Genomic DNA, 26,252 nt, shown 5'->3' with positions numbered 1-26,252 from the left:
ATGGGAGAATCCTTCCAGCTCTGTGAGACCGAACGATGTCCGTGGGATCACAGAGCCGCATGTTTCCCTGCAGCAGGACTGATCACGTCCTGGGGAAATGGGCAACTGACAAGTACTCTCTCTGGGGAGAGATGCCCTGCAGATGTGCAGCTCTGTGTGAGTGGGCCATGTCACTACCCTGCGTGTCTGCTGGGCAGCTCATCCTCAAAGAATACAAGGGCTATCGGATGCTGTAAATCCCTGTGCTGACGGAGCCTCAGTGGGCGAGTGCAGCAGTGGAAATTTCACTATTAATACGTATGGTCAACATTCATTCAGTCTCCAAATATTTATTGAGCACCTAATATAAGCCGAACAATGTGCTTCAAATACACCGTTAACAAAACAAAGAAGTTCCTTAATCCAAGGAACTAGTGTTGAAAGGCAAATATTAATCAAATAATCCCACAGATAAATCATCATAGACCATGATAAATGCTGTTTATCATAAAAATAGTCACAGGCTGTAAGAGGACATCCCCTGGGGGCTTGACATTCACAGACAGACTGTCAGGAATATCAGTAGGTGAGGTTCTCTATGGAAGAGATTTACATTCTGCAGGATAACAGCAGTCGCCTAGGACAGGGGCAGGCGTAGGGGAACGATGGTGGGGAAATGTCCCAGCAGGAAAAGAGTGTGTGCAGAGACCCCAGGGCAAGAGAGAGCACCCGAGGACCTAAACTAGCCCAGAGGGGCTGATGGCAGAGTAAACAGGAGAGCCGGTCAAGATGAAAAGGGTAAGGACCTTGGCCTTTATCCTAAGAAAACAGGGGTCACTGAGATTTGTAAGCACGGGACTGACATGACGAGATCATGATCATGATCACTCAGCTGCTCTATGGAGAATGAATGGAGAGGACCAGACAGGAAGTACACAGACCAACACAGGAGATAGAAAGAAGAGAGAAAATGAGAAGGTGTGAGCAACCCCATGTCAGTTGGGATGAAAATCAGTAGAGATGAAGAACACTGGCTTGGAATCAAGCCGCCTAGTTTGTGTCCTGGCTTTGTCACTTACTCTATGATCCTGAGCAAATCACCTAAGCTCATCTCTAAAACAGGGAGAGTATCTATTTCCTGGACTGTGTGAGGATTAAATGACTAACGAACTTAGAATGGTATCTGGCACACAGGAACTTGTTGTGGCCCAAGACCACACAGCTATTACACATAAACAGGTCAACACTGAACTACTCTGGTTACAGTTGGGGGTGGGCCAGTGGGACCCTGAGCCTCATCCACTTGCCACCACTTTGTCCTAGGCCCCACCCACATAGCCCTAAATTCCTGGGGTTTCACTGAGTCCCTCTCTGCCAGATAAGATTGGCCTCAGAGTGGCCTTTAGGAACTTTTCTCCTGGGCACTGTGTGAAAAATGGGGGTAACATCAGCTGACCCATTTAAAAGGCCACTGAAGTATGTAGACCACTCCTGACTTTTGGACTAGAATCTCAGAAGGCTCCTGTTTCTCATACTTCATCTACCAAAAAGAAAAAAATGTTTAAACACTCTTCTGGGATTTCCCTGGTGGACCAGTGGTTACAACTTCATGCAGAAGCATGGGTTAGATCCCTGGTCAGGAACTAAGATCCCACATGCTGTATGGCAAATCAAAAAAAAAAAAAAATAAAGTTTTAACACTCTTCTGCTTGCTGATGTGTATATAAACTGCTTTACTTTTTAAATAACAAATGAAGGGGGAAAAGGACTACAAAACAGACACAACCTCAAAGTAACTTGAAGAAAATGTAGATCTCAGAAAGGGATGGCTCACAACACCACCTCTGAAGGAACTCCTGAGAGGTTTATGGTTGCCCTTCACTACCTGCCTGGTGTATTCACTCTGGCCCTCTTCACTGCCCCTCGTAAGCCAGGGTTCTGACCTGGTTTCAAGCGGAGACTTAGTTAACTCTGGGTTCTAACCACCTAGAGATTTGCTTGGGAGCAAGGCAGTCCATGTATCAACCACAGGCCCAACTCCAGGAATGAACCAGCAATCTCATGACCTATGGCTGATCAGGGTCACTGGGAGCTGAGGACAGGGTCATGAACCCACAACCAGTCAGCTGGTTCAGAATCAGGTCACATGAGAGACACTCGGGCTACCTGTTCTGACCCATTCCCAACTTTCCTCACCAGACAAGGGCTCCTGTGATTCTGGTTTACACAGACAGGTTTATGGGATCATAAGCACTAAAAGGCCTCATGGATCTGAAGACCAAAATGGCCGATAAACTCAGAACTACCTCAGGATACATAAGAGCTCTCACCAGCCCAAAGAAAGCACCCAAAGGTCCAAACAGCTGGGAAGACTTGGTCAGGGGGGCACTCTCCAGACAAGGTGGGCTGCTAGACAGCACAGATCCACAGAGACAGAACAAGAAGCTGACAGGAGGCTAAAGACTGTACGGATGATACTTGTTCATTGAGAGCAGGTGTGAGAGAAGGAAAAGGCAATGGGCCAATTGTCCCCAGCAGCTCTGGGGAAGGTGGGTAACTTTTGCTCCAGGGATGGCAGAGCTGGTGGGGCTGTTCTTCACTGCAGCACGGCCTTCTCTGCCTCACCTCAGTCAGCGAGGGCCAAGTTTGTGGACTGCAGTCGCTCTGTCTCTTGGCAGATGTTCTGCTCCACTGTGTCACACTCAGCTAGGAAGGCCTAAAAGATAAATGCAGACTAGTGAGGGTCACTGGAGGCCAGACAACCCATGCCAACCTCAGCCACAAGAGGTTCTTTGCCAAGCCACTCTGGGGAACCCCCGGGTGGCTGACTCAGGCTAAACGGGTGTGTGGGGATGGAGACAGCCCAGGCCCCAGACTCAGGAGAGGGAAGTGACAGCGCTCTCGGTTAACAACCTCCAAAGGGCGCTGAGGAGAGGAAGCCCTGCCACTGAGATGGCAGGATTTCAGGGGACTCTGTCCACAGGAATGACACCTCCTAGAACTGCATAATGTGTCAGCCCTGTCTGCTCCCCAGCAAACTTCTTTCCTGATCAGTTTAACCCAAATTCAATTACAGGGACATGAAAGGAGCTTGTGTTCTGGGTTCGTACTGAGAAGTAACAACTGAAGAGAGTTCCCACCACACATGTACTCTACCCTGCTTTGAAGAGATACATGCGCTGATGCATGACACTTTGTGATGCCCTACCACACAACTCACCTGAATCCTTTTCACCAAACCTTTCCTTTTCATTCTACTGTCTTTGAAATTTTCTGGCAGAATCTATGGAAGAATAAGTTGACATATAAATAATCCTAGTAAGTGAACATGATGTAGGAACACGTCAGAAACACCTACAGCACCCAAGCTGGCCACAGGTCACCAATGTGCGTGACGGGCATTTTCCGGAATCACTTCCCTGGATCTCTGTCCTGCACATCCCTTTCCATGGCTCTCACTCCATAAAAACTCCTTAGTCCTTGAGGTCTGGACCATAGACCTGTAGCATGGACTCTGTCCTTTCACCGTTTCCTGTGCATGGATACTGCGTCCTGGCTGGGCCACGAGCTCCCTGTGGCATGAGAAGCATAGTGCTTTTCTGCTCTTCTTTACCACCCCCTACACCACCACCCCTCAAGAATCCCAACAGAGTAGTTCACCCTAAGAATGAGGTATTGGGCAAGAGGTACTATCTCTAAAAGGGAACATGGCATCAATGATTCCTCACAGCCTCCCAAGAGCTGGGTCTGACTGTATTCTGTACAGGTAATGGGCCCAGACACGAGAGTGTCAGCAAAGTGACACCCTGTATTTCGCTGACCATGAGACCACGGATCACTCCGGTCCCTGCCCTGTGAGGCTTAGATGCTACTGTATGTGTGTGCTCAGTCATGCCCAACTCTCTGTGCGCAACCCCACGGACTGCAGTCTACCAGGCTCCTCAGTCCATGGGATTTTCCAGGTAAGAATACTGGCGTGGCTTGCCATTTCCTATCCCAGGGTATCTTCCCAACCCAGGAAGAGAAAACTTGTCTCCTGCATTGGCAGGCAGATTCTTTACCACTGCCACCTGGGAAGCCCCCTTAGGTGCTACTAGTACACATAAACAAAAATGACAAAAGCCCCATGTCCCTGAGATAGGGGAAATCAGGAACGGTCTTATCTTTCTGCATATTCACCAAAGACCTAGCAGTGTCTGGCACACTGCTCAATAGGTGGCCAATACCCTCAGGCAATGAGTGTGATACTGAGAAAGTGAAACTGACTGAAAAGCCATCAAAGGAAACTAGTCCTTCTCGGCTGAGTGTTTACTTACTAGTGTGTCAATCTCCTCCAAGATCTTCATAAACTGCTCGATCGTGGCTTTTACTCTCCTATCGAGTTTGCAGAGAGCTTCAGCTTGCAAATCCTTGGCCAGAAAACCCTGTGGAGGAATGATGCATTATTCCAAGTGTTTCTTTGAGGTTGACAGAAAACTCCAAGCCAGGCACTGATGAAGCAGCTTCACCCTGGGTCCACGTTCCCCAACAGGCTGGGCCAAATTGCAGGCCCACAACTCCACCTCTTGGAAAAAACAGAAAAGCCAGCCCTGGGCCTCCTCAAGCACTGTAATAGGCTGCAGGCCCCTCTATCTCACATGGCCTACTGGGGTCACAAATGCCTCCAGAGGCCTGGCTCTGCTGAAGCCCCCAGTCTCCAGTGAATACCTGCATATCAGAGGCAGATGTGAAGAGCACAGGGTTTAGAGTTTGATAGGCCTGGGCTTCAGTTCTGACTGCTATGTACTGGCTGGTGAGCTTGAGCAGGTTCCTTAACCTATCTGTGCCTTGCTGTCCTCATTTTTTAAATGGAGATCAAGGCATTTCCTTGGCAGTCCAGTAGTTCCATCCAGAAGATTCCATGTCCAGAAGGCAGTCCAGAAGATTCCATGCTTCTGTGCAGTGGGCAAGGGTTCTACCCCGCACTGGGGAATAAGATCCCACATGCTGAGCAGGCTGGCCAAATTAAATAAATAAAATAATACAATGGAAGACTTCCCTAGCGGTCCAATGGTTAAGAATCTGCCTTGGGGATGGGAAAAAAAAAAAGACTCCACCTTGGGCTTCCCTACTGGCTCAGTGGTAAAGAATCTACCTGCCAATGCAGGAGACACAGGTTTGATTCCTAATCCCAGAAGATCCCACATGCCAGGGAGCAACAAAGCCCACGTGCCACAACTATTGAGACTGTGCTCTAGAGCTCGGGAGCCACAACTACTGAGCTCACGTGCTGCGACTACTGAAGCCTGCGCTCCCTAGAGCCTGTGCTCTGCAACGGGAGAAGCCATTGCAATGAGAAGCCCGAGTACCACAACTAGAGAGCAGCCTCCACTCGCCCAACTAGAGAAAAGCCCACACGGCAACAAAGACCCAGCACAGACAAAAATAAATACATAAATAACACTGTATATATATAAGAAAAGAATCCGCCTTGCAATGCAGGGGACGAGGATTCAATTCCTGGTCAGGGAACTAAGATCCCATGTGCCGCTGGGCAATGAAGCCCATTTGCTGTAACTACTAAGCCTTTGTACTCCAATTAGAGAATCCATGTGCCCCAATGATAGATCCTACACGATACAATGAGGATCCTGCGTGAGGCAAGTAAGACCCAAATAAACAAGCAGCCAAATAAACAAAGGCAAAAAGAAAAAACAAAAAAAATAAAATAAAATGGAGACCATGACACACACATCCCAGAGGGTTACCAGGAGAATAAAGGGAAATACAAGACCTTTAATATGAGTCCTGACACAGACATGTTGCTAACAAATGGCAGCACTTACTTGTTTTTATTAAATTATCTGTTTATTCACGTTACTTGGCCTAATGATCAGTTTAGCTGGTGACAACAGGTGGACAGCAGGGATCTCTGAGTATGTTTTTATTAAAGTCAAAAGCTACAGACGCAGACTTCGCAACAAGTAATAAAATAAGCTACCGATTCCAACTGAAAGAATTTACTCTACCAAAAAAATGAGAAATGGCCAAAAAAGATTTAAGCCCAAGGACATTCAAAGAAGCATTATGGATAATGTTAAATAGCATTAGGTGATAAATAATAAAGAATTGGTTAGGTAAACCATGATCCACTCATGTGATGCAATATTAACGCGAGTTTTGAAAAGGATGATCTTCTTTTTTTCCAGTCAAGACATTTTTTCTTTATTGAAGTATAGTTGATTTACAATACTGTGTTAGTTTCAGGTATACTAACTATGATCATTTTTAATGACATGGGAAAGTGTTCAATTCCTTAAACCAAAGAAAGAACTATTTACAAAGTACACCTAACATTATACCAATTTTTTTAAGATAAAAAAACAGATTCTAGGTTTTAGTAATGGTTATCTTTGGGTTGGGGGTCTTACAGGTAATTATTATTTTTCATATTGGTGCACACATGTCTTCTTAAAAATTATGTACCATCAGTATGCAGTACTTTAATAATTAAAATACAATCATACATCCATTAATGTTATAAAATGAAGAGATCAAAAATAAATACGTGGTTTGAGGCCATAACTAATTCTAATTTGATTTCGGTCCTCCACCTCTAGTACTACAAGGAATTGAATAGGATGACCCCTCGCCAATATCATGCTCAACTTGGACATTCTATGAATCAGTGTTCTTTGCCTTGCCAAATACATTATAACTGACTAGACTGAGAGAAGCTATTTATTCTATTTAAGACAACACATGATCCTAGCATGGCAGGTGTTCTCGTAGGATCACAAATGGATGCTGGCTGGGGTTTGTAAATAACAATGATGTGCTTACAAAGCACTTAGAATGTCTCAGCCTTAAACTATGTAATTGAATCCTCACAACAGCCCAAGAGGGAGTTACCAACATCACTCCCTTTTTTATAGAAGACTTGAGACAAAGGCAAACTTGCCCAGTTACAGAATGGGAAGAGTCAGGGTCTGAACCCAGGGGGGACCAAAAACAAAGTTTGCCCTCATAACCACACATTTGTGTCTCTAGAGAATTCTTAGAGAAGGCAGAAAGTCAAGTCTACCAGAAGAGTTACCTGCTGGATTCCAGCAAGGTCTTTATTCAGTTCTTCCAGCTGGTCAGCTATCTTCTCCACAGATTTCTCCAAATCTTTCAGCTTCTTTAGCTCAGCTTCTTCCTCCGGACTGTTCTAAAATGTTAAGAATAAAAGGAATTCAATAATCACCAAAAATAGTAGCTTCTGTCAGAAAAAAAAATCTGACCACAAGTGGTGAAACCACTCCCCTAGGAAAACATCATCTTAAACTTGCTGCTTCTTGGAAAGCAAGCTGGAGGGTTATACACTAAGGTTTTCTATCTACAAAGGCACTAGATGAGATAGAGAGAAGGTATCAGGTACATGTTCTGGTGAGACAGCTGGACGGTTTGGGTTCAGAGAACAAAGCTGATTCATGAGCCAGATCTGACCTCAGCCTGGGGCTGACCACCAACTCACTCCAGACCGAAGCCCGGAGTGTTAATTAATTACAGTGAACGCCTAGCATATGAGGAGTCCAAAAGGTGAGACAGGCGGAATTCTATCCTTTCCTTAAATGGAATTCCTGAGCTCTCTCATTCAATATGACCATGATGATGATGCATACTTTCATTGAGCATCTCCTCTATGCCAGGCATCATCCTAAGCACTCTACCTGTATCATTATTTAAGCCTTACCACAATCCAATGATGAAATTGAGGTAATTGTAAAGTAACCTTAGGTCACACAGTCCAGAAGAGGTAAAGCTGAGACCTGAATGGGATTTGGCTTCTCACACCCCAGGACAATTCCAGTTGAGGGTCCTAAAGTTTCCTCAAACTCAACCCCTGGGTTGTGCTCATTTTTCCATCACCGTTCTTCCTGACCCTTGAGCAAGAAATCTAGACTATTTCCCCTTCTCTCAACTTCGTTGGTAGCTAGCAGCTTCCTGCTTTTACACTCTCCCATTGTTCTTGGTGGCCAAATCCTGAGTGCCAGTCTCCTGGCAGTTCCAAGTCTGCAGGAGACTTTTCTTGCCTCCACCTTGCTAACCTCTGCCCTCTCTCCACTCTTGAATCAGCCACACCCAGCTCGAAATAAGGGAACTTCATTTGACCAGCAACTCCACTGTGTCACAATGCATGGCTGGCCCCAGGGTTTACTGACCTCAACCTTTTTTGTCACCAACTGACTCTCTTTCTCCCTCACTTCTAGCCTGAACCTTTCTTTCCAGCCAAAGAGGGTTTAACCTCACGGGAGATTTTAGTAAAAAGAATGGTTAAAGGAAGAGAGGCTCCTGAAATTTGCAAAATACTTATTTTTAAAATTTACAGGTTTGACAGTCTCTTGCAAATTCCCCTCCAAGTGAGTAGCGACTGCTTCAGACATCATTTTATCCAGACTGAAATTCCACCACCAGCACAAAACTCACATAATTGAGGCAGTACAACCACTCCTAATTCCCAGGGTGAAAACCCTAATGAACAGAAGCTGAAGGATATGAGAACAATAAAACTGATAAATCCACTAAACAAATAGCAACTACATTTGTTTGGCAAGCACTACTTCACCAGTGCCAAACCTGAGCCCCCAATTTGGCCTTCTAAACAGACACTCATGTAAAAGACCTTAGTATTTCTGGTAGAAAAAGCACTCTACCTTTTTTCCAATTAACATAACCCGGCAACCATTTTGTATTCCAAGTGCTGACAATGGCATCTCCATTTCCTTCAGAGATTTTCCTGAAAAAAGAAGACAGTTATGTCAAATGTAACTTGTACAACAGTGAAAATAGATTTCAGCAAGGGTATAGGAAATAGTGTGTTCACTATTGAGAAGGGAATGAGTTGGTATAACATTTTTAGAAGGTTTCTTGACCCAATAACTTCACTTCAGATATTGATCCTAACAAATAACTGGGCATGTGCCTAAACAATAACTGTTACACAATTATTATTATTCATAACAGTGAGAAACTGGAAAGTCAAAAATTCAGGAATAGGGGACTGATTACTATACATCATAACAACAGAAGACTCTGTAGGCACTAAAGCTCATCTTTCAGGAAACTTCAATGCCACAATACGTGATGATGACCAAGCGTTACAAGAAGATCACTAGAAATGATCCTAGTTTTGTCGACTACAGAAACAAAAAAAAGCCACAAATTGAGAACCCACACTTCAAGATGCCAGGACAAACAAATAAAGGCTGGACAGAAATACACTGAATTGTTATCAGGTGTTTTATCCAGGAGAATATTTTCTTTTTTGTGTTTTCCTCTATTTACAAACATGAATTTCTATTGCTTTATGAAATGAAATGTTTTTAAAAAGAAAAGACAAGGAGTTACAATATGAAGTATAAAAGTAAATGCTTCCCATCACTAAATTCTTTATCATTGGCACCAAATGGGATAAATTTAGCTTCATCAGATACAGAATAATGGGTTCCCATGGGAATGAGAAGACCAGCGAATGGGGATGGGAGCAGGTGTGTCCTGGCAGAAATCACCATATTCCACTGGGCCTGCTACATCCACGTCCTTTAAACTAGCCTGTTCAGCACCTTCTCTGTGTCAGCACTAGGCCAAACACTGAAAACACAGAAGTATCTCTGCCCTCATGGAGTCTGCTATTGTATCAGAGACACCAGATATTTGGTGACTATGGAAACAATTATTTAATAGTAGTTTCAATACAAGCTATGCAGAAGTGGAGGGAGTGCTACAAGAACATACACTGGGAAGAGGATCTAACTTAGCCAGGTAAGACTGCCCATGTGTCTCATCAAAAATGGTAAGGTTTCTGCCACCCTCACGTGCCTTCAACTCAAATACCTGTGCATGTGTTTGCAAGTGTCCACTACATAGTAGGTACTCAACAAATATTTGTTGAAGGAATGACGGAATTAACAAGCAAAGAAGAACTGTCCTAGATTGAAAAACTAACCTGACTGTTAGGTTAAACTGTTAAATAGTTTTAAATAGGCTCAGAGCTGGAAGAGAAAGGCTTACCCTTAAATATGAGTTTCTGAAAGGGCAGCGGAACCCCTGTAGCCTCTTCAACAACCTGGGCCAGGTCTTGGACAATTGGCTCACTATTGCCTTCTTGTGGGGTAACTTGAAGATCATGCTTCTCATTGCCTGGGGAGAGAGAAAAGTGTTGAAGAAAACACAAACCAATAAATAGAGGCTGACATTTCATTTTCCCAGCCTTTAAGACCTGCTCAAGGATTTTTGTTTCCTTGGGAATTGTTACAGGAACTAACAATATCAGTGATATCAGCTAACATTTTAAGCATTTAGCATGTGTAAGGGGCTAACTAGGCTTATTTTGGAGAAGGAAATGGCAATCCACCCCAGTATTCTTCCCTAGAGAATCCTGTGGACAGAGGAACCTGGTGGGCTGCTGTCCATAGGGTCGCACAGAGTCAGACATGACTGAAGGGATTTAGCAGCAGCAGCAGGCTTATTTTATGCATAATCTTAATTAATCCTCAGAACAACCCCATGAAGTACCCATGAAGCCGGTACAACCTATTACTCCCCATTTCACAGATAAGCAAGATGTGAGATCAGTCCAGTTAAGACTTGCCTAGTTGTGAAGTAATTAACCTCCAACTAATAAAAAAAAAAAAAAGACTTGCCTAGTGAGACCCATCTCTACAATCAGAACTTAACCTCAGATCTATCTGATTTCAAATTCTGTGCTTTTCTTTACAAGCCATCTGCCTCCTCTGGCCTGACTGGCCTCTCCTCTGTGTTGTACTGGGCGAGGAACTGTTTCTATCTCCTTTGCTATAATGAGCAAGGAACTGCTTTTCTTCCAGGTCTCTCCCACTGGACACATAGGGTTGGTGCCCAGAAAATAAATGAGGGACTTCCCTGGTGGTGCTGTGGATAAGAATCTGCCTGCCAAGGCAGGGGACACAGGTTCAATCCCTGGTCCTGGATGATTCCACATGCCAGGGAGCAACAAAGCCCGTGTGTCGCAACTACTGATGCCCGCATGCCTAGAGCCACCCCAATGAGAAGCCCGCACATCTCAAGGAAGAGTAGCCCCTGCACGCTGCAACTAGAAAAAGTCCCAGCAAAGCAACGAAGACCCAGCGGAGCCAATAAAGAAACAAATGAGTGAAAAAAACTCAAACAGCAGAAATTTCTTTTAGGAGCAGAGGTGCCAATTCTTTTCTGGATATGTGGACAGCAAGGGCATAGCCTGTGTCCAGTGCATCACGCCAAGCCTTAAGCCTACTCAACAGCCACATGAAGTCCGCGGGACAGGTGTTACCAATTCTATTTCGCATATAAGAAACCAGCTGTCTCCTTTCAGAGACATCCCAAGGTCACCCAAACCTGCAGAATCCTGGTCTCCAGATTCTTGAGGCCCTGGGGTCTCCCCTGGTTGGTCCTGAGGAAACTTTATGGGCTCAGCTCCCTGGAGAACCGTCATTGTCTAGTTCTGTGTCAACTCCAACAGTAGGCAGACCCCAAGGGCGCCCGGAGTGTACGCTTGAACCCACGCCTCACTCAAACAGCACACATGAGTTTTGACTCCTGCACACAGGATACAGATACACAGCAGTCATAGACAACATGGCCAAATACAAGCCAGGCACAAAGGCCCACCACAACTGTGCAGGCACACCCTGAGACATACAACCAGGACCCCGACGTGCAGCACAGACATCAAGGATCTAACAAACGGCCTGAGACAAAATACACCTGCCACGTGGAAAGGTGTGCTGACAGCAGACCAGTAAAAACAAGATCCCACGCTTCTGGACTCCAAATACAAGGACACACACTTCGGGAGGGCACGCGACCAAACCCAGAGACCCCGCTGGACTTTCGTGGCCCAGCGCGGAGCCCAGCCGGCAGCCCGCGCTCACTGTGGGTGACGGTCACGCTGAGCCCGGCTGCCGCCATTTCTTCGCTCCGAGCCACCTCTTCGCTCAGGGCCACCTCTTCACTCAGGACCACCTCTTCGCTCGGGACCACCTCTTCGCTCCGGGCCACCTCTTCGCTCCGGGTCACCTCTTCGCTCCGGGCCGGGCGAGGCCGTGCTTTCTTTTTCACCCGCGGCCTGCGAGCGCAGGCGGCGGCGCCTCTGGTGGATCCGGCATGCCCTCTGGTCACGCTCCGGACGGCTGATTTCTGGGAGGGAGGCGGACCGCGCTCGGCTGGGTGCACCGACTGGCGCGGCTCCCGGCCCGGCCGAGGGGCGCGCCGCCGGGGACCCAGCCGCTCCCGGTCGCCTCGCGGTCTTCGCGCGCCCCCGCGGTCCGCCAGACCCGCGTTTGTTGCCCGCCCAGCGATGGTAGCTGGGCTGGGGCCCTCCACCCCTGTTCGGCTGCTTCCCCGCCCCTCCCGGGCCTACCGGCCCCGCCCCTCGGAGCAGCCCCGCTCCAGCCCGGCTCTGTTCCTCTGAAGCCGCCCCCTGCCCCACCCACTCAGCCGAGGCCCCGCCTGGCTTATCTGGGGCCACGCCCACGCCCGCCGCCGGGGCCACGCCCCGTGATGACTCTCGGTCCCTCACCTCCAACTTCCCGGAGCTCCCCTTCCCCGGAAGATCAGGCTGAAAATCCGGATAAAGGACTGGGAAACGCCAATAGGCACATTGCGCTTGCGCATGGGGGGCCGGAAGTCAAGTCGGAGACGGAGGTGACTCTGCTTCCGTTTCTGGTTTTGCTCCAGTGTTTAGGTTTTCTCAGCGGCCGCCGAAGATGAACCGATTCTTCGGGAAAGCGAAACCCAAGGCTCCGCCGCCCAGCTTGACTGACTGCATTGGCACGGTGGGCACTTAGACTTGCTAGCTAGGCTCAGGAACCCTGACACCCCTTAACCCGTCCACCCCCGACTTCGGCGTCTACTCCTGGCTCCCGGGCCCCATTACACCTTAGCTCTCTCCACCACTTTCGTTCCTCTTAGCCAAGTCATTGCTGACGCCACAAACCGGGGACCCCTAACTCATCATTGTTTACCCCTACTTGCGCCCCACCCCCTCTGGTGCTCAGTGCTGCGTCCACTCGCTGTTAACTGCCCTGGTCACCCCGACCAGCCATAGGCCCTGACACCCTTCCCACCTCATCCAGCCCTACCCCTCCCTCCTCTTCCGTCCCTCATCCCTCTCCGACGTCAGGAATCTCGGCTTGATATCCTGGCTCAGTATATCTGTAACCCAATCCTGGATCTGTTACACAAAATTCAGAACTCTAGCTCCTGTCATTAGGCCACCACCTTCTATCCAAGTGAATAGCGTTAGCTCTACAGCCCTAGCCAGGGTCCACTGGACAGTAACTCATTTCACACACTTTCTGATTGAGCCCTCTGCTGGCCTAGTCTCCAATTCTTGGGAAACTTCGACTCAGTCGAGTGATTCTCAAATTCTTTTTCTGCTCGAACACTTGAGGATGCCCCTGGAATATTGGAATCTAGGGGGGTGGAATACAGTTTAACCCCCACCCCAGGATTTCTGAGAATCCTGCCCCCCCCCCCCCACAATTAGGAATCACTGTTTTCAACCTTCACCATATGCTCTTCTTTGTTTTTCCTTTCTTCCTCTATATTCATTCCTCCCCTACCCCTTTTCATGTAAATGTATTGCAATAATTACCACTGCCTTTGATGTTTTTCCACTCAAGGTGGACAGCAGAGCAGAATCCATTGACAAGAAGATTTCTCGGCTGGATGCTGAACTAGTGAAGTATAAGGATCAGATCAAGAAGATGAGGGAGGGACCTGCAAAGGTAAGGTAGACAGCTCCTGCGGAAGTTGTGACACCTTGGTTTGAGTTCCTGTGGAAGTAGGGCCTGCTGGTGAGGGATATAGAAGAGATGCTCACAGTCTGGTAAGGGGAAAACATTTGTGACAGTGTGTCCTTCAGGGAGGAGAGTTTGCAGCCTGGTATGAGAGGAAAACTGGGGCTTGACCTGGTGGAGAGAAGATGTTGATCACACACACAGAAACATGTATGTGGGAATTAGCATATTCTACCGAGAACATGGTAATCTGGACAGGCTGGGCCTGCTCAGACTAATGAGTTGCTTGGCTGGTCAGGCTAGGTAAATATAATAGACTGGTTAAGGAATGGCATGTTGGGGAAAAGTACTAGTGTTCTATTAATACCATCACTACCTACTAGCTGTGACTTTTATAAAGTCACTTAATTTCTTACTTTCCTCTTCTGTTAGGAAGAAACATAGAGTGGTGTATGTAAGTGCATGGACTGTGAATTTGAGGTGCTTTTTGCCCCCTACCCCATCTCTGTAACTTATTAGGCATTTAAGTGAGAGCAAGTTACTTAGCATCTGAACTTAGCAAACTGAACCTCAGCTTTCCAATCTGTAAAATGGGGATACTGTCTACTTTATAGCATGAGATTAAACAAGGTAATTCATGTGACTTACATAGTACTATGTCTAGTACATAGAAACAGTCAGTAAGTGTTAAGTATTATTATCATCTGTGAAGTAATAATACCTGCTTTTCCATCTTCATTGGAGGAGACAAAGTGATTTATGAAACAGTATAGAAAGCGAAGTGACCAGAGGATTTTCTCTGCCATCGTAGTTGGATGGCATGGAGTGAAGAGTGACCAGAGGCAGGACAGCCTACCTAGACTTGAGGAGACGAAAGCCTAAAGCGTGGTGGTAGTCATGAGAATGACATGAGAGGAATCAATTTGAAAGTGAGTTCTGAAAATCTAACACGATGACAATGCATGAGGAGACAACAGAGAGAGGAGAGGTAAGGTTGGTGTAACAGTTTTCAGCCTAGAGAAGTGAGAGACTGGTGGGGCTGTTGTTAGTCATTTCCAAGGTGATAGCAGGTTGAAGAGTTTGGGCATGGTGAGTTTGAGTGGAGAGCAGACTGTCCAAATGTGGAATCTCTCTAAGGCACCTGCGTATAAAAAATTGGCCCTCTTGGAGTAGAAATAATATCCCCTAGAAAAGGAAATGTACTGAGATGTGGGATGAAAAGACTGAGGCGGGCTGGAGCTTAGAGCCCACTTGGGAGGTGAACAGTCTGGGAGCCACTATGTCTATTGCTTTGAAGATGAGAGGAAGTAGGTATGTGAGTTTGAGGATATGGGATTCATTTACCATTTGTATATTTTCTACTTCCTTTCATTAAAATCTATTTTTCTTCCTAGAATATGGTCAAGCAGAAAGCCTTGCGGGTTTTAAAGCAAAAGCGGATGTAAGTTATATAAGTATAATCTCCTTTCCTCTAACAGGTTTAACCAAAAGGGAAATAGTCTTCCATTCCTTTAGATTTTCTTACCATTTTATAAGGGCTTCCCAAGCGGCATGGTAGTAAAGGATACACCTGCCAGAGAGGTAGACGTAAGAGATGGGGGTTCGATCCCTGGGTCGGGAAGATCCCCTGGAGGAGGGCACAGCAACTCACTGCAGTATCCTTGTCTGGAGAATCCCAGGTACAGAGGAGCCTGGCAGGCTACAGTCCATAAGGTCGCAAAGAGTCGGACACAGCTGAAGCGACTTAGCATGCATGCACCACTTTTTAAGCATTCTTCAGTTAATTGCAAATTTCATTTACACATACAGTTAACTAGAATTTCTCCCCCTGCATGTTCAGCAACATCTGTTGCATGTTCAGCAACATCTGCTGCACCACTGTCCATTTAAACAGAGCTTTTTGTTGTGATGGGAGATGTTTTCTGTCTGTGCTCGTCAGTACAATAGCTGTTAGCCACGTGTGCCTATTGAGCACTTGAAACGTGGCTAGTATGACTAAGGAACTCAAGGTCCAATTTTATTTAATTTTAGCAATTTAAGTAGCCATGTATGTCTAGTGGCTTTTGTATAGACTTCCCAGATCTGTAGAGTTTGATTCTCCCATTTATTTAATTAGAATGTGCTTTTTAAAATTTCATTTGTTTGCCTGTAAAATTGGGAAACTTGAATATTTGTTCCCTCCCATCAGAAGATTTAGCAGCCCTTAATTTGTTTTAGGAGAAGGCATTGGCACCCCACTCCAGTACTCTTGCCTGGAAAATCCCATGGACAGAGGAGCCTGGTAGGCTGCAGTCCCTGGGGTCTCTACCAGTCGGACATGACTGAGCGACTTCACTTTCCCTTTTCACTTTCATACATTGCAGAAGGCAATAGCAACCCACTCCGGTGTTCTTGCCTGGAGAATCCCAGGGAGGGACGGAGGAGCCTGGTGGGCTGCCATCTATGGGGTCGCACAGAGTCGGACACGACTGAAGCGACTTAGCAGCAGCAATTTGTTTTAAGTGAATGTGTCCCAGTGTTTGAGCAGAAACCCAACCTTATCTTTGGTTCTTAACCTTGTGGGCTCTCCAGCTGATGAGACCCTCTTTAGGAGTGCAGAGGTCAGGTGGAATCAGCTGATAAAGAGCAGAAAGATTATTGGTATCTCTATTCTTGTTTACAAAATGACTTCTTATAAAACATCAGATACCATCTTACTCCTTTCAGATTAGACAGAGTTATAAAAAGAAAACTGTGATGCCTAGAGCAATGAGAGTGTGTAGTAAAACTGTTACCTCCTAAATTGATAGCATTGCAATTTTTTTATTGAAAAAATTTATTTATTTTTGGCTGCACCAAAAATAAATAATAAAACACACACCAAAATAATAAAACAAACACCAAAAAGGTCTTTATTACTTTGCGTGGGGTTTCTCTAGTTGCGGAGAGAGGGGGCTACTTTTCCGTGCATCGCGTGGGCTTCTCATTGCAGTGGCTTCTCTTGTTACGGAGCACAGGCTCTAGGCGTGAAGACTCAGTAGTTTCAGCTCACAGGTTCTAGAGCAATGGCTCAGCACTTGTGGTGGTTGGGCTTAGTTGCTCCATAACATGTGGGATCTTCCCGCACCAGAGTTTGAACCCATGTCCCCTGCATTGGCAGGTGGATTCTTATCCACTGGGCCACCAGGGAAGTCCAGCATTGCAATTTTTAAGTAGCTTTTTTTTTTAAAATAAAAGAATACATGTTCATTGTGGAAACTTGACAAGTACATAAACATGAGTAGAAGAAGAGAAAATTCACCAAGGGTCCTATTGCCAGAAATAACCACCTTTAAAATGCTAATTTCTTACAGTTTCTTTCTCTGCTTGTGCATACATGGTACATGTGCATATAATCTTTTAGAAGAAAACAAATGGCATGTATTATATCAGTTATTGTTTTCTACTTAATGTTGTATCACAAGTATTTTTGTCCTTCTAAATATTTTTTTGGAAACATATTTTTTTAATCGTGTGATAATATTCCACCACCATTTGCCTGCATCATTGACTGTTTTTCTTCTGGTTGAATGGTTAGATGGTTTTCAAATACTGTATAAAGACTATAGTGATATAAGTCTTTGAGACAGTATTATCAGTTGATACAAAACTTCATTTAAAAAAAATTAGTTGGAGTGTCAGGCAGTATATTAGGTTGGATAGATTACCTATTTATGGATACAAGATTAATAAAATAACAATACCAGTGCTCACGCAGTTCAGTCTACTGGAAAAAGTTTCACTGTATGTACGAAGAACCTTAAATATAGTCTTGCTCCTTCCCCCTAAGAATTCCACTTCTGAGAATTTAGCATTGAAAATAATTTAAAACATGAAAACTTATATTAAGACTTCTTAGCAATGTAGAAAACAGCAGTAATAATGTTAAGTGGAAAATAGTGTTATAGTTAAAGTACATTCCAAGGAAGAAGATTGGAGGAACATCAAATGATGTTTGTGTAAGATGGATTAAATTGTTTTTCTCATTTTTTATGTACATTTGTTAAGGTTTGTTGTTTAAGAAGATTCTCTTATCTAGCATTAAAGATACTTTCTTCCTGAAGAGTTTTTTTTTGGGGGGGGGTAGTAATTTATTTGCATTGCTTCCATTTTTTATTCCTTAAGAGTTCTGTCTGCCTCACATTACCATTTTCACTTGACTCTGAAAAGGTACGAGCAGCAGCGGGACAATCTCGCCCAACAGTCATTTAATATGGAACAAGCCAACTACACCATCCAGTCACTGAAGGACACCAAGACCACGGTACTCCCAAAGCACTTTTTCCCATGGTTTCATTTTATATTTTGTGCTTTATTTTTGTGTTTCATTTATATTTTGTGCTCTTTTTCCTATAGTTTTTAAAAGACAGTTTAACCATCATGGCTTCTTAAGAGATGGTATGTTCTCTTTCCTTTTTTTAGGTTGATGCTATGAAATTGGGAGTAAAGGAAATGAAGAAAGCATACAAGCAAGTGAAAATTGACCAGATTGAGGTGAGATGTGTGCTGGTTTCTGTAAGAATGCACACTGGTTTCTCAAAGCGTCCACATGAATGTGTATGTGATGGGAAGAGCCCAGGAGAGGGATGGAATCTTGGGCCTCTCGTTTACTAATGGAGTAACTTTGGGGAAGAGCGTCAAAGGACCTCACTGTTAACCTAAGGATCCTAATACCAGATGCAGTTATTATGCTGCTGGTGCTGCTGCTAGGTCGCTTCAGCCGTGTCCGACTCTGTGCAACCCCGTAGACGGCAGTTCACCAGGCTCCTCCGTCCCTGGGATTCTCCAGGCAAGAATACTGGAGTGGGTTGCCATCCCCTTCTCCAACGTATGCATGGGTGCTAAGTCGCTTCAGTTGTGTCCGACTCTATGCGACCCTATGGACAGCAGCCCACCAGGCTCCTCTGTCCACAGGATTCTCTAGTTATTATGAGGGTGAAATAAACGAGCTGGTGTATCTAAATGCACAATGCCTGGCACATAATAAACACCCAGTGAATAAACGCCCAGTTTCCTTTTACTACTAACTGATTTAATGATTTTTAGTCTTGTTGCCTCAATTATAAAGTAGTGATGTTGCTGCTCGTCTCCCAGGATTGTCCTCAGTTAACACTTGGGACAATATATATATTGACAATATATATAAAGTACCTAGCATGGTTCCTGGTATAGAATTGGTTCCCTTTTCTAGTAATTCTCTCTAGATTCCCTGCCCACCCCCACCCCCAGTTTTATTGAGATACACTTGATATATAATAGAGTGTAAGTTGAAGGTGTACAGTGGAGTGATTTGAAATATATAGTGAAATGGTTATCACTGTAAGATCACCTCACATAATTACTGTTACTTTTGTGGTGAGAATATTTGAGGTTTACTTTCCCAGCAGCTTTCAAGTATTGTTAAATATAGCCACCACACTGTACTTTAGATCCCCTGAACTTAGTCATCTTCTTTTTTTAAGGTTATATTTCATTTATAGTTATTATAAAATATTGACTGTGTTCCCCGTGTTGTGCAATATATCCTTATAGCTTATTTATTTTATACACAGTAATTTGTGCCTCTTGATTACCTCCCCCTATCTTTTTAGGTTTTTAATAATAATGTCCCTAAAATTAGCATTCTTTTTTGAGATCATGTTTTAGCTGGGGTGGTGAGCCCTAGGAGCTCAGTATCTCTTAACTCTGTCAGTTGAGCAGCCCAGATGGCAGACAGGATTAGCAGAGGGAGTGGTGATGGTCAGAGAAGGCTTCTCTATGCATATGATAGTGGTCTTTCCCCCTAAACACTAAGTAGCATGTCTCTTTCTAAGAGGGCAGGGACTCAGTTTTATTCATTTTCCCAAGTGTATTCCCAAGTGCTCCAAACAGTTCCTGGCCTTCGGTTTGTTTAGTGGTTGGTGAACAAATGAAGGAGAGGCTCTTCAGTGCCATAAAGTGGTTCTGTCCTATTTAATGATGTTCTTAGTGTGTCTCCTGCATCTTACTGCTTCTGCACGGTGCTCCGTGATAGTTCCGGTCTTCAGTAAGTGAAGGCATTCCTCTCATCTTGCTGTTTTCCAGCACCCCTCCTTCTACTGCTGGGACCCTCTCTAATCCTCCACCAGTTTCTGCTTCCAAGAATTTAGGCTTAGTGATAGAGATTCACTGAGAAAAATGTTCTGAGTATGCTTGCCTTATTTGTATCGTATTATTTGATAATCAAACACAATGAACTGAATTTTATTTTCTACTTCCAGGGTTCCTTGTGTTTTAATTAGTGCTGTTTAATGAACAAAATAGAAATTTTGGTATTTCTGGTTTTCTGTATGTTCTTCGTCTTTCACTTGTGGTTGTCCGGCTGTCTCCCCACCTGATTTTCCTTCTCCTGTCCCCTAATACAGCGGTCCCCAACCTTTTTGGCACCAGGGACTGGTTTTTTGGAAGACAGTTTTTCCACAGACTGGGGGGTGGGCAGTGGTTTCAGGATGATACAAGCACATTACATTTATTGTGCACTTTATTATTATTACATTGTGATCTATGATGAAATAATTACACAGCTCACCATAATGTGGAATCCATGGGAGCCCTGAGCTTGTTTCCGTGCAACTAGACGGTCCCATCTGGGGGTTTTGATATGAGTCTGCAAGCAATTGATTTATTATGGTCTCTGTGCAGTCAAACTTCTCTGCTAATGGTACTGTCTATTTGAAACCACTCGCCAGCACTAGCATCTCCACCTTAGCTCTACCTCAGATCATCAGGCATTAGATTCTCATAAGGAGCGTGCAACCTAGATCCCTTGCATGCACGGTTCACAGTAGGGTTCATGCTCCTATGAGAATCTAATGCTGCTGCCACTGATCTGACAGGAGCTCAGGCAATAAAGTGAGTGATGGGGAACAACTAAAAATACAGATGAAACGTCGCTTACTCACAGCTCACCTACTGTGAGGCCCAGTTCCTAACAGGTCATGGACCAGTACTGGTCTGTAGCCTGGGGGTTGGGGACCCCTGCCCTAATAGACTTGCCTGCATAATAGGTGGAGAGCCCCTTTCTTAACTTTTTTGATGTGTATGGGTGTGTGTCTTTGACTGGGCTAGATAGCTTGAATCCCATTTGTTTTCCTAAAATATTTTACTTGAAAAGCGTTTTTATTGTTTTCTAGTGCTCATTTTAAAACTTTGCCTCCACATGTGTGTTCTCCTATTTCATTTTTTATTTCCCAATTTCTGTGGTCTAGTCTAGTGCTTGTATTGGTTTTGTATTCCTTTTGTTTGTTTTTGCAGAATTGAACCTGCTAATTCTTTGTGATGATTTTTTTCCTGTGCCTATCCTGGAGTCTATTGCTAGAAATCCTACTCTTTCTAATAGGATTAAGAGATCCTATTAGATATAAAAAAATTTCAGATCACTCTGAAATTTTGGGTGACTTATCTTGATATGTAAAAGTCTAAAATGAGTTCAGCTTGATTAGTTACGTTATTTTCACCCTCTTAATTATTGTTTCAGCCAGTGCTTCTCTGCGTAGCAGACTGTTAAAGTATATGCAATGTGGTAGTTTGGTACTTGGAAACAGAAAGCATTTTCTTTTTAAAAAAGTATTTTTCTCCATTTTATTTTCTATCCCTTATGTGGAAAAACAAACCTCTAATTTAGGGGTGAGGAAGGAGTTTTTAAACGTTTTGCATTGCTCTAAAAATTCTGAAGAATAAGCAGTGTTGATTTAGAACCTCTGCATTATCAGCAGGAGTCCATTCCCCTCTGTGTGGAATTTTCAGCATATGAAAAACAAATTGTTCTGTACATCCTTAACATAAGAGACAATATATAGTATTAAGTGTTTAGTGTTTGACACATATTATGACATATGTTATTACAATAAATCATTACCTATGAAGAATGGCTATTAATAACCTCATTTTATAGATGAGCTAATTAAGCCTAAGAGACATTACTTTTCATTGAATATGAAATAAAACTTTTGAATACTGAATGAAACTTTAGCTTGGTAATGTTTAACCACATTCTGCTCTTCTTATCATTATACTAACTGCCCTTTATTACGCTATACCACTTCTCAAATGGGTTTTACATTCTTTGTGGCCCTTTAGTAGTTTCCTAGTAAAGTACAGATAGATTATTCCCAGATGATATATGCCCTCGGTCAATTTTTTTCACCAGCCTTGTCTCAGATATCAAGCCTATGCTGAATCCACTTCTGTTTCACCATGTAGGGTGGGCCCAGTACAACTTTTTGTACCATCCAGTTGTTTCTGCTACTACTTCCTTACCCTCCACAGTGCAGTCAGTTTTTGGCCGAGTCGAGAAGCATAATGTCTCAGTTACTTTCTTTTCTCTTAACTTGAAGATTTTTGATAGTGTAAATCTTGCTTGATTTCCTGTTTCAAGCAAACTGTCTGTAAAGAGAGAGATGGGCATCTCTTCTTGCAGTAGCACTTTGATTTTCCACGAAGCATCTTAAATTCAAATGCAAGATTACTAATTCTGTTCTTTATTTCTCAAGTTTACATTTTTACCACCAAAAATAGTGGAAGATTATGTGGTCCATGGCTTTTTTCTAAGATTCAGGGGAGAGAATAGAGACAGGGGGTAGTTAGGGATAAATGGTAAGAATTGAATAAAAATCCTGTCATATATATTTTTGTAGGATCTACAAGACCAGCTAGAGGATATGATGGAAGATGCAAATGAAATCCAAGAAGCACTGAGTCGCAGTTATGGCACCCCAGAATTAGATGAAGATGACCTTGAAGCAGGTAAGTTATAGAAAAAGCAATGTATATGTAGCCTAGCGTCTGAAAGGAACAACTGTCAGGGATCTTTTCTCCCAAGCATTATAGAAAATTTCTATGAGGGTTCCCTGAAAGTTCATCTATGGTACAGGCTCTGGGCACAGGGCTTGGGCAGCAGCCACATCAGACCAGCATACCTCACCAACTTTGAGGTGGACAAGCTCTGAAGGAACATCCGGGCAAAGGCCTCTGCTGACCCGGTGCTTGGTAACCAAACACTGTCATTGCCTGCCGTTTTTTTTTTTCTTCATTTTCCTGCTTGAGTCCTCTTCCTCAGAACAGTGAAGCCGATCAAGAAACAGTAGTTGGCAGATACTGATACTTAGTGTGCATCAGTTACTGTATGCCAGGCCCTGTGTTAGATGCTGGGGATTCAGCATTGAGGAAAACCAGCACCATCCCTGCACTCCTGTACCTTCTCCTCTAGCAGGGGTAAGAAACTGCATGAGTTAAAGAGCACAGACTGATGGGAAGAAGTAGTATGGGGTACCATAGGAATAGAGGAATCTAACCTAGTTGGGAGTCAGGGAACAGGCTTAGGACCCGAAGGATTAGCAGAGGTTAGCACGATGAAATGGAAGGGGTTGTTAAGAAGTGGCCTCACGGAGAGTTGTTTAGAAACTTGCTGTAGTCCATTTAAGACATCATGGTGCCTGAGACTAAGGCTGTGGCAGCAAAGACAGGGAGAAGTGGACATACTGAAGAAATTTTAGAAGGTTGAATGGACAGGACCTAATGATTGATTAGATGTGGAGAGAGAGGGAGATGTCAAAGATGTTTGTCAGTTTCTAGCATGAGTAACTGGGTTTTCTGTTGGATGATTGCCCTGTCCCATTACTACTACTTTATCTCCATGTTCTTGTTTTGACTATAACCTTCCCTTCTCTCCCCTCTACCCTATTTATTTCTGCTTTCTTATTTCTCATCTTGAGTTTCCTCTGATGAGTTTCTACCTGCTGTTGCTATTCCCCCTGCTCACTTCCAACTTTGCCATAGACTTACTTTTAAAGTCTGATCTCATGTCATGGTCACTGTCTATACAACAATCTCATGCCTTCTCTCACTGGCTGTTTTCAAGTTCATGAGTAAATGGAAAAGAATTTTTTACATTTGTTATTGTCAGGATTTTCTAATTTGAATTGGCCTACTAATAACTATACAGTCTTCTCATGAATACTAGGGCCTTATAAACCTGTGGGAAATAGTTGTTTTGTTTTATTTTGATTTTTGTTTTTCATGGACTTTTACCACCCCAGTTTCCTTGAAAATTCCATATAATAACCATCTTTTATTTTGAAAATAGAAATTAACAATCCCTTCTCTGTTTTTAAATTTTCATCTTATTGCAAATAATTTGGCTGACTTTCTTAACATTAACTGCCAATTTTCTTTTTCTTAAATTATTTATTTATTTTTTTTAATTAAAGAAATTTTTTTTGGCTGCACTGGGTCTTCATTGCAGCGCACAGGCTCTTCATTGCTGAGTGCGGGCTTTCTCATTGTAGTGAACAGGAGCTACTCTAGTTGTGGTGCACGGGCTTCTCACTGTGGTAGCTTCTCATTGCCGGCCACGTGGGCTCAGTAGTTGTGGTACATTGGCTTAGTTGCCCTGCGGCATGTGGAATCTTAGTTCCGAGACCAGGGATCAAACCCATGGCTTCTGCATTGGCAGACGGATTCTTAACCACTGGGCCACGAGGGAAGTCATCCCTAGCCTCCAGTTTTTTTGCTTACATTTTTTTTTAAATGTTGACTGTTTCAACTTAGAGTTGGATGCACTGGGCGATGAGCTTCTGGCCGATGAAGACAGTTCTTATCTGGATGAAGCAGCAGCTGCGCCCGCAATTCCAGAAGGTGTTCCCACTGACACGAAGAACAAGGTGAAAGCTTTTTCTGTTCATATTTTCTATGCAAAATGGTAAAGACTTTATGCTTGATCATCAGCCTGGGCATCTGAAAGGTATTAAGAACGAACAAGGAAAGACTGTCATTATTTTGGGAACCCTTTGAAGCCCAATTTCCCTACACTGGCCTGTAGCTGGTCTTCCCCACTTTACCCCCTGTTCCTCCTTGCGCTTGGAGTTGCCTTAATCTTTTTCTGCTGCCCGTGCACCACTCTGAGCCAGCTGCATAGGTTGTTTTTTCTCAGCATTCCTGAAATAGTTTTTATTAACACTACCATAGCTCATCTTTTTAAATCCCTGGTAACAGGTTCCTGAAGCATGTATGTTATTTCCATGTTTAGAAGATCACAGATTCCTGATTTAAATGTGCTCTTGAGCTATGGTTTCTGAATTGATAGTCACTGCCTATGGGTGCATGCTTAGTCGCTCAGTCATGTTTGACTCTTTGCGACCCCATGGACTATGGCCCACCAGGCTCCTCTGTCCATGGGATTCTCCAGGCAAGAATACTGGAGTGGGTTGCCATGCCCTCCTACAGAGGATCTTCCTGACCCAGGGGTCAAACCTGGGTCTCCTGCACTGCGGGCCGATTCTGTCTGAGCCACCAGGGACGCCCAGTCACTGCCTAGAAGCCTGTAGTGAAGTATGATATGGCAGTGACTCCTGTCCTGGGCACCACTCCTTCGAGGATTGGTGAGGCTGCAAAAGGTGCTGTTTTGCTTTAGGGACCAGAGTGAAAGTGGGCACCTGGAGGCAAGTGCTCACTCCACAGCCTTTACTCAGGCCGCTCCTCAAGTCCTGGACACTCGCAGCCCCCTCTCCCCGTTCAAGGTTTACTCTCTCACTGTTCCCTTACTCTGCAGAGCCATCCCTTTTGATCCCTTCCATTTCTTTTTCTGGTTTATCACTTGCCACTTTACCTCTCTCGAAAAAAAGCTTGTTCTCATCTTCTCGGTGAGATTTTTTTTTTTCATTGATTAACCACTTGGAAATGAATTTTGACCACTAAATGTTTGAAATCAGTTTTTTTTTAAGTCAGTTGGAAAATAGTGACGCTGAACAGCTCTTTATTTTCACAGGATGGAGTCCTGGTGGATGAATTTGGGTTGCCACAGATCCCTGCTTCGTAGACTTGCATCATTCAAGTACATCGTGTAAAATAAACACGTATTCTGGGACTGGGCAATATTTATCTTTCCAAGTTCGCCATAACAGATTTAGGTTTCTTTCGTTTCCTTGGAGGAAAAATTAATTATTTTATTTTTTTTTCCGGTAAGAGACTCATTGCTTGGAGGAGGCTTTCTTTATACTAAATTTTTATTTCTTTTCTCTTATGAAAGACTAACTTACTTAAAACTATCATTGGATATGTCTGTCTTAATTCCTTAATAATAATTTTGAAATAAAACCAAGGAAATGGAAATCTTTTAAGTTCTGTGACAGCATATCTCCACAATCTCAAACTGACCTGATAAATTGATGGAAAAGATGAGATTGGTGGGACTGTGCATAGTATATTTCAAAACCATTTTCTCTTGTGGTGTTATAGGTTGGTTAAAGTGATGGCCTTTTTGGGTGAGTTTTGTTGTGTCTTGTGAGTAAATCATTACTGTGTTCAGTATTGGAATGGAATTATCACTACTGTATCATGGGTGGATATTTTGATTCTGTGGTTCCTTCAGTATTACAGCCGACTTGTAATCAGTAATGAATATTTCTTGATATTTAATGTATAGGACATTTATTTATACTCAATAAATATTTTTCAAAAGGA

The 26,252-nt window shown here is 43.9% G+C and overlaps 2 protein-coding genes across 2 annotated transcripts; one reads left to right on the top strand and one right to left on the bottom strand.

Annotated features, from left to right (window-relative positions):
* Positions 1 to 313: 313 nt before the first annotated feature.
* BAG1 (BAG cochaperone 1) lies at positions 314 to 12,630 on the bottom strand. Its single transcript, XM_061163959.1, has 9 exons — positions 12,616 to 12,630; positions 12,446 to 12,574; positions 11,889 to 12,372; positions 10,012 to 10,140; positions 8,655 to 8,737; positions 7,055 to 7,168; positions 4,296 to 4,403; positions 3,200 to 3,262; positions 314 to 2,695 (listed from the first exon to the last, which is right to left on the bottom strand). The coding sequence occupies exons 1-9, from the start codon at positions 12,628 to 12,630 to the stop codon at positions 2,606 to 2,608; spliced, it is 1,215 nt and encodes a 404-aa protein (XP_061019942.1). The 3' UTR covers positions 314 to 2,605.
* Positions 12,572 to 26,252, top strand: CHMP5 (charged multivesicular body protein 5). The gene is made up of 8 exons (XM_061163824.1): positions 12,572 to 12,791; positions 13,641 to 13,745; positions 15,152 to 15,198; positions 17,946 to 18,039; positions 18,198 to 18,269; positions 22,430 to 22,538; positions 24,342 to 24,454; positions 25,558 to 26,252. The coding sequence occupies exons 1-8, from the start codon at positions 12,723 to 12,725 to the stop codon at positions 25,606 to 25,608; spliced, it is 660 nt and encodes a 219-aa protein (XP_061019807.1). The 5' UTR covers positions 12,572 to 12,722; the 3' UTR covers positions 25,609 to 26,252.

This window comes from Dama dama, chromosome 16 (assembly GCF_033118175.1).
Source record: "Dama dama isolate Ldn47 chromosome 16, ASM3311817v1, whole genome shotgun sequence".
Taxonomy (NCBI): domain Eukaryota; kingdom Metazoa; phylum Chordata; class Mammalia; order Artiodactyla; family Cervidae; genus Dama; species Dama dama.
Note: the sequence above shows the minus strand (reverse complement) of the source record. Positions and strands in the feature narration are given on the sequence as shown.

What these genes read in the sequence shown, in the direction of transcription:
- CHMP5 (XM_061163824.1), top strand. Translation starts at nt 12,723, where the DNA reads ATGAACCGATTCTTCGGGAAAGCGAAACCCAAGGCTCCGCCGCCCAGC. An exon ending in TGAGGGAGGGACCTGCAAAG is followed by an intron (nt 13,746 to 15,151) that starts GTAAGGTAGACA and finishes TTTTCTTCCTAG; the next exon opens with AATATGGTCAAGCAGAAAGC. An exon ending in CCACTGACACGAAGAACAAG is followed by an intron (nt 24,455 to 25,557) that starts GTGAAAGCTTTT and finishes TTATTTTCACAG; the next exon opens with GATGGAGTCCTGGTGGATGA.
- BAG1 (XM_061163959.1), bottom strand. An exon ending in CAGCGTGACCGTCACCCACA is followed by an intron (nt 10,141 to 11,888) that starts GTGAGCGCGGGC and finishes CTCTCTCCCCAG; the next exon opens with GCAATGAGAAGCATGATCTT. An exon ending in ACCTTGCTGGAATCCAGCAG is followed by an intron (nt 4,404 to 7,054) that starts GTAACTCTTCTG and finishes ATTCCTCCACAG; the next exon opens with GGTTTTCTGGCCAAGGATTT.